Source organism: Bombus impatiens, unplaced genomic scaffold, assembly GCF_000188095.3.
Source record: "Bombus impatiens unplaced genomic scaffold, BIMP_2.2 scf_0049, whole genome shotgun sequence".
In the NCBI taxonomy this organism is placed as follows: Eukaryota; Metazoa; Arthropoda; class Insecta; order Hymenoptera; family Apidae; genus Bombus; species Bombus impatiens.
Window position 1 is genome coordinate 1,333,572 of NT_176468.1, and position 8,736 is coordinate 1,342,307.

The 8,736-nt window shown below is 32.3% G+C and overlaps 2 protein-coding genes across 4 annotated transcripts; both read left to right on the plus strand.

Annotated features, from left to right (window-relative positions):
• Window positions 1-17: 17 nt before the first annotated feature.
• Window positions 18-6,265, plus strand: LOC100742494 (ubiquitin-protein ligase E3A). Of its 3 annotated transcripts, none has more exons than XM_012392065.3 (12): window positions 18-600; window positions 1,312-1,503; window positions 1,583-1,763; window positions 2,598-2,963; window positions 3,044-3,354; window positions 3,437-3,634; window positions 3,732-4,031; window positions 4,087-4,287; window positions 4,387-4,664; window positions 4,746-4,962; window positions 5,038-5,273; window positions 5,364-6,265. In XM_012392065.3, exons 2-12 carry the CDS (start codon window positions 1,396-1,398, stop codon window positions 5,482-5,484), a joined length of 2,517 nt encoding a protein of 838 aa, XP_012247488.1. In that variant the 5' UTR covers window positions 18-600; window positions 1,312-1,395; the 3' UTR covers window positions 5,485-6,265. The 3 variants fall into 3 exon arrangements, with proteins under 3 accessions (XP_012247488.1, XP_003485321.1, XP_012247494.1); XM_003485273.3 differs by having other exon boundaries at window positions 554-600; window positions 1,368-1,503; XM_012392071.3 differs by lacking the exon at window positions 18-600 and adding an exon at window positions 734-855 and having other exon boundaries at window positions 1,368-1,503.
• Window positions 6,266-6,732: 467 nt separating this feature from the next.
• On the plus strand, window positions 6,733-8,606 carry LOC105681419. The gene is made up of 4 exons (XM_024371497.2): window positions 6,733-6,944; window positions 7,130-7,409; window positions 7,521-7,759; window positions 8,276-8,606. Exons 1-4 carry the CDS (start codon window positions 6,768-6,770, stop codon window positions 8,483-8,485), a joined length of 906 nt encoding a protein of 301 aa, XP_024227265.1. The 5' UTR covers window positions 6,733-6,767; the 3' UTR covers window positions 8,486-8,606.
• The last annotated feature ends 130 nt before the right edge of the window (window positions 8,607-8,736 follow it).

The window sequence follows — 8,736 nt, forward strand, 5'->3', positions numbered from 1 at the left end:
CTGATCGTGGCCGTGTAGAACAGTAGACAGCAGTCAAGAAGGAATCGTAAAATAATTTTTTTTTCCTCTCTCTCGGTGTTGTAATATTGATTTGAAAAATTCGTGTAGCAACGAGATCGACGAGTCACACGATCAACGGACATTGTAACGGTTGTGCACTCACGTTCGCAGTGTTCACTTAACCTCGATCAAACATTCGTTTCAAGTTACAGACAAATATACCTCCAGCTCAAAACCATACTACGTTCTCTTTCTCTCTCTTTTCCTCTCCCTCTCCCTTTCTAATACTTTTCTATCTATGTACTTCGTCTTTCTTTCTCTATTCTATTCTAAAGTGTGTACAGCAAATACGTAATACGTTGTAAAAACGTATTAACTTGGTAACTCGAACATTGTGGTTGAAAACCGTCGATAAGAAAGTGTCTAACTAAATTTAGTGTTAGTGTATAAGTGGTTCGACGATACCCCGAAACAAAACGGAAGAAACGATCGTGGTGAGATTTCCTATTGCGACCGACAGAGAGGGAGACAAAATTTTGAAGATTCACGGTCTATGAGCAACAGGGGCCAAGAAGACCCTGGGGAAGATCACGCTTCCAGGTGTATATTGATATTCTATACCACTTATCTAGAACTTTCTTCGTCATTGTTTACCCCTATCTTTTATCACTGGTTCTTCGAGTACGACACACTATTTGCATATATCGCGAAATATAATATCGTACGAATCTACGAGGCTAGACTATTTTTAACGTGCTTTGTTTTGGTGCAACGACTCCATTCGCTTCCCAACATTGAGAAGTTGATCCTTTTTCTGAACTGTCATTCTTTAATTGGCAACACCGCGAATCATTGGTAACATGTCACAAGCATGTGTTCTTAGTTAAATGAATTACAAGCATCGGAAAACATTTCTAATTTAATTAAATTCGCTTTTTTTATTTATGTCGTTACTATGCTCGATTTGATGTCCGGGCTTTTATAGCAAAATTTTAATTTTTATGTTTAATACGGAAGAGAACTTTTACGCAATTCTATTGCCAAATACTAGAAATTCAAAATTCTTTAAATGTATATATAAATGTAATATAACCTGCTAGAAAATCATATGCATATACTTTGTAGGTTATGATTATGTTTAAACTCTTGTAATTCACTGCAAAATACGAAAACACACAAATACTAATAAGTTTTGATTGAATTATCCTTTATGTATCAAAATGTTAAGATATTTTAACATTATAAAAGATATTGAATTGTTTAACTTACGTTTATTACATAATACTAATTTTTCTTTTGATTTTGTTTTAGAATATCTGTTACAGTACAAATATTGTAATCCCTACCTTCTGTTATTACATTATTAGGGGAGAAGCAAAGAGCCCTTGCAGCGACATGAAGCGTGCAGTTGCCAAGAAGTTGATCGAGCGATATTTTTATCAATTAACTGATGGATGTGGCAATCCTGATTGTGATAATCAAAACTGTGCATCAAGTGGAAAAGTGCATAACTTAAAACCTTTGTTAACATTTATTTTTGTTGGAAGTATTTTGTTGCTAATATAATTTATATTTTGAACAGGTAACAAATCTGACTCCAAATCAAGCTGCTGCGCAAGCTATTCAATTATTTTCCCAAGAAGCAAGACTTTGCGATGGAACGCAACCTAGTAAAGTAGCTCGGACAACTTTAGAACCTGGACCAGCATCTTTAGCTAAGAGTTTGCCAGTTAAAAGCGTGAATCCGACATGTTCAGATGAAGGTACTGCATCAAATTCCAACATAAGCCCTGCTCCTTCAGCTACTGACATTCTTACATCCCCAGTAAAGAAGGACATTTCTGTTGATACAAATGACTTGATATCTCCATCTCAAGCTTTAACAGATAAAAGTACTCAAATTCCTTTCAAAAGCAAATCACTAAATAACATGGAGGTTTGTGAGCAATCAGTTTTAAAAGAAAAATCACCTGTTTTACTTCCTATCCTATCAATGGATAGAGATAGTCATTCACATCAATTTTTCAAAACAGATTACAATTGTAATTCCATTCCAAATAAATCAATATCAGATGAAGAAATTTTTCAGAGAATACTAGATAGGTATAAAATTCATATTCCAAATTATAATAACAATTCAATTATTAAACCAAAAAAATATAAAAGAACAAAAGCATCATCGACATATAGAACGAATAAGAAACGTAAACGTAATTATTCTCCAAAAAAACTTTCCTGCAAGAAAAAGTTTCATAAAAAATGTTATTCTCAATTTATTACAAAATTATTAATACTTAATTTGTATCTCAGATGCATTGAAAGAGAAAGGTACACAAAACGTGTTTTTGAAAGTCAATAATAATTTTTAATATGACTATTTTACAAAAGTTTTAACAAAAACTGTTTATCAAATTCATGTGCAGTTGCTATGTATATGTTAATAAATATTGTATTTGATTCTTACTTCTTGTTATTTATTTCTAACTTAAAATACTATACATAGTTAAATATATATTATAATGCATTTTTACAATTACATATAGTAGTAAATTATTTATAAATGTTTTGATAAAAATATTCAATTATTTTGTCAACAGGAAAGCAAGATCCATATCTTACAGAAGCAAAACTATTGGATATAATAGAAAGATGTAAATCAGAGGGATCTTATTCATTATTAATTCGTACATTGGGAGAGATATTTTCATGTGCAAAAGCATTAAGTCTTAGTTTCCAAAAAACTGTAAAAAATGACTCTCCTCTGGCTGCACTTCTTAATAGAGCTTCAGATAGTCTATTAAGGCCACCTGGTGATATGGATAAAGAAGCAATTCGATCTATTCAAGGAGAAGACAAAGAAGAAGACAGCAGTGAACCATCATCTACAGTTCCTAACAATGATGATACTAGCATTGATTTACCAGCTGTGCGAAGAGCTTTTGCTGCTCTTTGGTCCTTACCAGGTAAAAAAGTGTTTTGTAAAATAAACATCTTAAATAAAGCTTATCAATACATTGTTTCTTAAATTTTTTCTGGTATTTAGGAGAAGTGTTCAAATCTGCTTTAGTTAATGCACTAGTCACTTTGGCAGATAATATTGAACTAGATTTGAGAGTATTTCGTATTATGCCATGGGATAATATGGATAGCTTGTTAAACGTATTTTTAATTGTATTTGAAATTCCTATGCTTGGAAACAGTGAATATTTGGAACTTGCTCTTCATATGCTTTGTAAAGCACTGAGCTGTTTCCCTATTGTGGCACAAGCTAAACTAGCACGTGTGTGGGCTAAACATTGTAAATCTCGACTCCCAAGTATTTTACAAGCTCTGCAAGAATTAATAACTGTTAAGGTATAACTATTTAGTACAATTGAAATCATTAAAAGCTTTGATAGCAAAATATTTTTATCTATAAGAGTTTTCATTTCTACAGGTTATAGGTGGATCTTTTACGCGAGATTATTGCGTTCAAGATGCGGACACTATTACTGCTCCCACGAAAGTTATGAAAATTTTATACTATGCAAATATGTTAGCTGGTGAATTAGATGAACCTGATTTAAATATAGATGAGGATGGTGAATCTACGAGTAACGACAAATCTGGGAGATCTCTGTCGCAAATTCCTCAGGTGAAATTATGAAAATTATTATGAAGTATCGAATTATTTTATGAATGTCGTACAAAAATATTATTAATATTTTGATAATAATGATAATTTCTTACAGGACCCATTAGCTAAGGAATTAGGAATTACTGCACTAGATGCACGAAAACCATTTATACCTTTCACTGACTTTTACAATGAACCACTTAGTGATGCGATAGAAATGGACAAAGATTTTGCATACTATAAGAGTGAAGAACCCATGAAATTTAGTTTTATGAATTATGCTTTTATCCTCACTCCCGCTACAAAGACACTGGGCTTGTATTATGATAACCGTATTAGAATGTACAGTGAACGTCGAATGAGTTTTCTACAGACTGTTGTTGGACAGCCTACTAATCCCTATTTAAGACTAAAGGTTCGTATATGTTTCATTTCTTCTTCTAACACGTATTAATAATTGTTTACAATAGGTGAGGAGAGATCGTTTAATAGATGATGCGTTAGTCGAATTAGAAATGGTCGCAGTGGAAAATCCATCTGATCTTAAGAAGCAACTAGTCGTTGAATTTGAAGGCGAACAAGGAGTTGATGAGGGTGGAGTCTCTAAAGAATTCTTTCAATTGATTGTAGAAGAAATTTTTAATCCTGATTATGGAATGTTCACGACTCAAGTAATTTAGCGATTTCCATTAATTAAAATCTCAGAAAAATTTTTTAATTGGGAAAATTACTTATATATATATATATATATATATCTCAAATTATTATAGGAAGATACACAAATGACATGGTTTAATCCAACATCGTTTGAAAGTGACGCACATTTCACGCTAATAGGCGTCGTTCTTGGCCTAGCAATATACAATAATGTAATACTAGATGTACGTTTCTCTATGGTAGTTTATCGAAAATTGCTTGGTAGGAAAGGATGCTTTGCCGATTTAGAGGACTGGAGTCCTACGTTATATCGAACATTGAAGGAATTGATAGATTATACTGGAAATGATATGCCAGAAACATTTATGCAAACTTTTAGAGTGGCTTACAAGTAAGCTGTAAATAGATTAATAATTATTGAATAATCCATATCTAATAAACAATAACCAATATAACGTATGCCATTTCATAGAGATGTTTTCGGTTCAATATCTTTCCATGACCTGAAACAGAATGGTGACGAGATATTTGTGACACAAGAAAACAAAAAAGAATTCGTAGATCTTTATGCGGACTTCTTACTTAATAAATCTGTCGAAAGACAATTCAAAGCATTCAGACGTGGATTCCAAATGGTCACGGATGAAAGTCCACTTGCATTACTTTTTAGACCCGAGGAAATTGAACAAGTATATTTAATTTATTTAGGATTTAGATATTTTTATCGTATCAATAATTATTTGTAATTAATGTCTCATTTACAGCTTGTTTGCGGCAGCAAAATTTTTGACTTTGCGGAATTGGAAGCCGCTACGGAATACGAAGGTGGTTATACTGTTGATAGCAAAGCAGTACGTAACTTCTGGCGTGTTGCACATTCGTTACCACCAGAAAGTCAACGAAGACTTCTACAGTTTACCACTGGAAGTGACAGAGTTCCAGTTGGTGGTTTATCAAGATTAAAAATGGTGATTGCAAGACATGGTCCAGATTCTGACAGGTGAAATTTTTAAATAAAGTTACATTCCTATTTTGCAGCATTACACAATAACTTGTAATTGTACAACTAATGTAACGCTTTATATTTTAGATTGCCGATAGCCCACACGTGTTATAACGTATTGTTGTTGCCAGATTACAGTACAATAGAGAAATTGCAAGATCGACTGTTGAAAGCAATTAATTACTCAAAAGGTTTCGGCATGTTATAAATGGGCATAAAAAAAGCTTCGATCCCCCTCCCCCTGTCTTTCAGAGTATATCGAACTTATAATTCGGAGTTCGAGATTCTCTCTTTTCGTCCCGCTATATGGAAGTATTTATTCGGATTTTATGCAAACACGTGGAAATGCTAAAAACCTCTGCTTTCGTAAGGTGAAAGAAAATAAAAAAGAAATACTAAAATCATCTCCTGATACCGAGAATACCTCGCAATCGATCGCTGTCCTCCAATGTGTTTCCTCCTTATGCAAGCGGAAACTGGAATTGCTGTACAAAAAGTAATACAAAATCTTTGCGATAACGTGCTTTGAAACTTTCTTACGTCTCCGCGTTATTTAACTCGTTAATGACGTACTTGATTGACCAGTCTTGCCGAATTGTTTTGATAATTTGTATTTCCCTGCATTGATTCAATGGAAAAGAATTTCCATTTCATTTCCGAATCAGCTTTTAAAAAACTACTACAATTTATCTCGTTAATTTTAATTTTACTCGTGAGATGCAGCATGATACAGTGCATACAGCTTAAAAATAATAGTGAGATGCGCAACTGTGATGTATGTGAAAATGAACCGAGAATGATCGGTCAAAATTTGTAGAAATATACGTATCGTAGATTTAGTAGATCTTATAGTTGGTATTCGATGCCGCAAGAAAAAGCCGAGGAACACCCCCTTTGACGTTTATCGTCACATTGTACACAAGACATTTTATATATTGTAAAAGAGTAATGAAGAAGATAAAGAAAAACGCAGAATCATGAACGCTAAATCCTTTTTTCTTTCGAGTTTGTATGTAACTTTCCGCTTTCCATTTCCTTTTACATCACGATTTATCATTGTACGTAAAGTATCTAATTTATATATATACATATACGAGTTATATATATATAAATTCTATACAAATTATACACAACACACGGGAAATGAATTTGTATAAACGTTTGTAATCAGCGGCTCTCTCAAAAAATGCACGTGACAATATACAAAATAAAGTTCTATCGAATAATTCGTGCGCCATTTATTTTCGCATCAATTTAGGAACATAAGAAATCTATACGTACAAAAGCGAAAATAGTCGAATTTAAATGAATCTCGCATTATAATAATACGTTGTCAAGTGACGTTAGATGCGGCGGACAATTTCACGCAATTTCATTTTGAATGGGAACATCTCCCCTTGAGGATAAATTAAAATGAAAATTAACTGATATTTTCGCCGCCGTTACGACCGACGAAGGACAAATTGTAACTGACATTGAATCGTACACCGTATGCAAACGGAAATCACGATTATGTGTACCGAAAGTGATCAAGCCGTGAACAATCGTGCATCCTGCTTTTTGAATATGAACGATTCACAGAATCAGAACAGTTTCGACTTTGTACCAAAGTCTGATTATAATGAGAAGTGGTATCTGGAAAATAAATGTCTTTTTCATAATCAACAAGTAAACGAGAAATAGAATAGTTCAAATACGATAAACGTTCTTTCACTTGTATTTACAAATTTTTGTCTAGTCCTTACAATTCTTTCTTTTTCTCCTTTTATATTCTTCAGTTTATATCAATTACCTGAAGGGGGAAAAAATTTGTAAATTATACGTTGATTAATACATATCGTACGTTTCACTAGTACCTCGAAGGTGACAAATATGGAACGAAGAAATTATGCACGGAGTGTCCAACGCCGTGCGATCTTTGTTCGCATTTCAAAGAAAAATTCAAGTCGAAAACAGATGGAAATAATTTAAATCAGAGATCAGGCGATTGGAAATGTGACGAAGAGCTTGGAAAGAAATCTTTGAAATGTATCGTACAGGATCCTCCGATTACCGAATGGAAATGGAAAAATCCTTACAGTGTTTCTGATTTTGATCGATCGAAACGTTGGTCTCGACGTAGTTTTACTTCAGGTAAACGCCTAGGCACGAATTAAAATTAAAAACACATTTAAGAAAGGAAATTATATTTAATTGGACGAATATCTCGATGTATTAGTTATTAAATCTGTTTTCCTTTCGAAGGGGATGACGTTATAACGAATTTGTTACGCGATCTGCATAACAAAGATTCCCTAAAAGATCATACGAAGAACAATTTCTTGTATAATTTCCGCGAATACTTGGTCAGATATCAGGAATCTTGTGGCGTACCACGAACAGAATATTCTTTTTGGGCTCTTATTAATACGATGGGTCAAGCAACAGGTCGATCTTTTCTTGCATTGTTGTATGTCATACTGAACATTATACCTGTTGTCGAGGTATTGTTTAATGATAACCGATTTTTCATATTAAATTACTTGATATAGTTTGAGAAATTTCACTGTTCAAAATAATTAAAGCATCCTTCTAGTTTGTTCGGCAAAGTATTTGATATTTTAACATTTCTATTTATTGTAGATATTGTAAAAATAATTAACGTACTAGATATCTTCAGTATTTTATTTGTATGCGATATCTTAATTGTTTTGGGCAGTACGTAGTTTTATTAATCTCGATGGTTTTCCAAATAATGTATTTGTTGTAAAAGCAAAATTTTTCATATTTTTAATCTGATAATTATGTCAATTATACAGGGATTTCTTCTAAGCGTTGCAAAATTGAATATCTCTTAATTTTAAAACTTATAAAAACGAAATTTTTTTAAATAAAAAAATATAGCATTAGAAAATTGTTAACGCTATATATATATATATTGTTTAAAATTTTAATGTATAAATATTGATATAAAGATCTAGTACTTAACATCTACATGTCATATAAATGGTACTTTTTAGGTATTCCTATACTTATTGCGATTCGTTCTGGACAAAGTGATTAGCATAAGCAACAGCAAAGATTTCCGGCAGACGGTGACTCGATGTTTAATATTCACGACAGAATTATTTAGTGTTTATGTATGTCTAATATTTATATTCGGTTTTATCGTCTTACCGATTGTACACATGGTAATTGATATAGTAGCAAAGATCATGCTCTACAATTAATAGTAATAACAGTCATTTAGTCCTAATTGAATGATACTAGAAACAATATGGTTATTACGTGAATTTGTCATATAATTATTGAGAATCGTTTAAAAACTTACAATTAAAAAATTCCTGAAAATGCACGTATCCAGCTTACCTTGTCAATATAAAGATTCGTATTATTTTATAATTAAATCGACGCTTTTATTTTCTAGGCTAGAAAATTTTAATTTATTGTTAGGAAATCTTCCAAAATTGTTTAAATTCTC

Excerpts from the sequence above, each read along its gene's own strand:
- LOC100742494 (XM_003485273.3), top strand. The coding sequence starts at position 554 with ATGAGCAACAGGGGCCAAGAAGACCCTGGGGAAGATCACGCTTCCAG. Across the intron at positions 1,764-2,597 it reads TCCGACATGTTCAGATGAAG|GAAAGCAAGATCCATATCTT; the intron begins GTACTGCATCAA and ends TTTTGTCAACAG. Across the intron at positions 5,274-5,363 it reads CATGGTCCAGATTCTGACAG|ATTGCCGATAGCCCACACGT; the intron begins GTGAAATTTTTA and ends TTTATATTTTAG.
- LOC105681419 (XM_024371497.2), top strand. The coding sequence starts at position 6,768 with ATGCAAACGGAAATCACGATTATGTGTACCGAAAGTGATCAAGCCGTG. Across the intron at positions 6,945-7,129 it reads GTCTTTTTCATAATCAACAA|TACCTCGAAGGTGACAAATA; the intron begins GTAAACGAGAAA and ends ACGTTTCACTAG. Across the intron at positions 7,410-7,520 it reads TCGACGTAGTTTTACTTCAG|GGGATGACGTTATAACGAAT; the intron begins GTAAACGCCTAG and ends TTCCTTTCGAAG.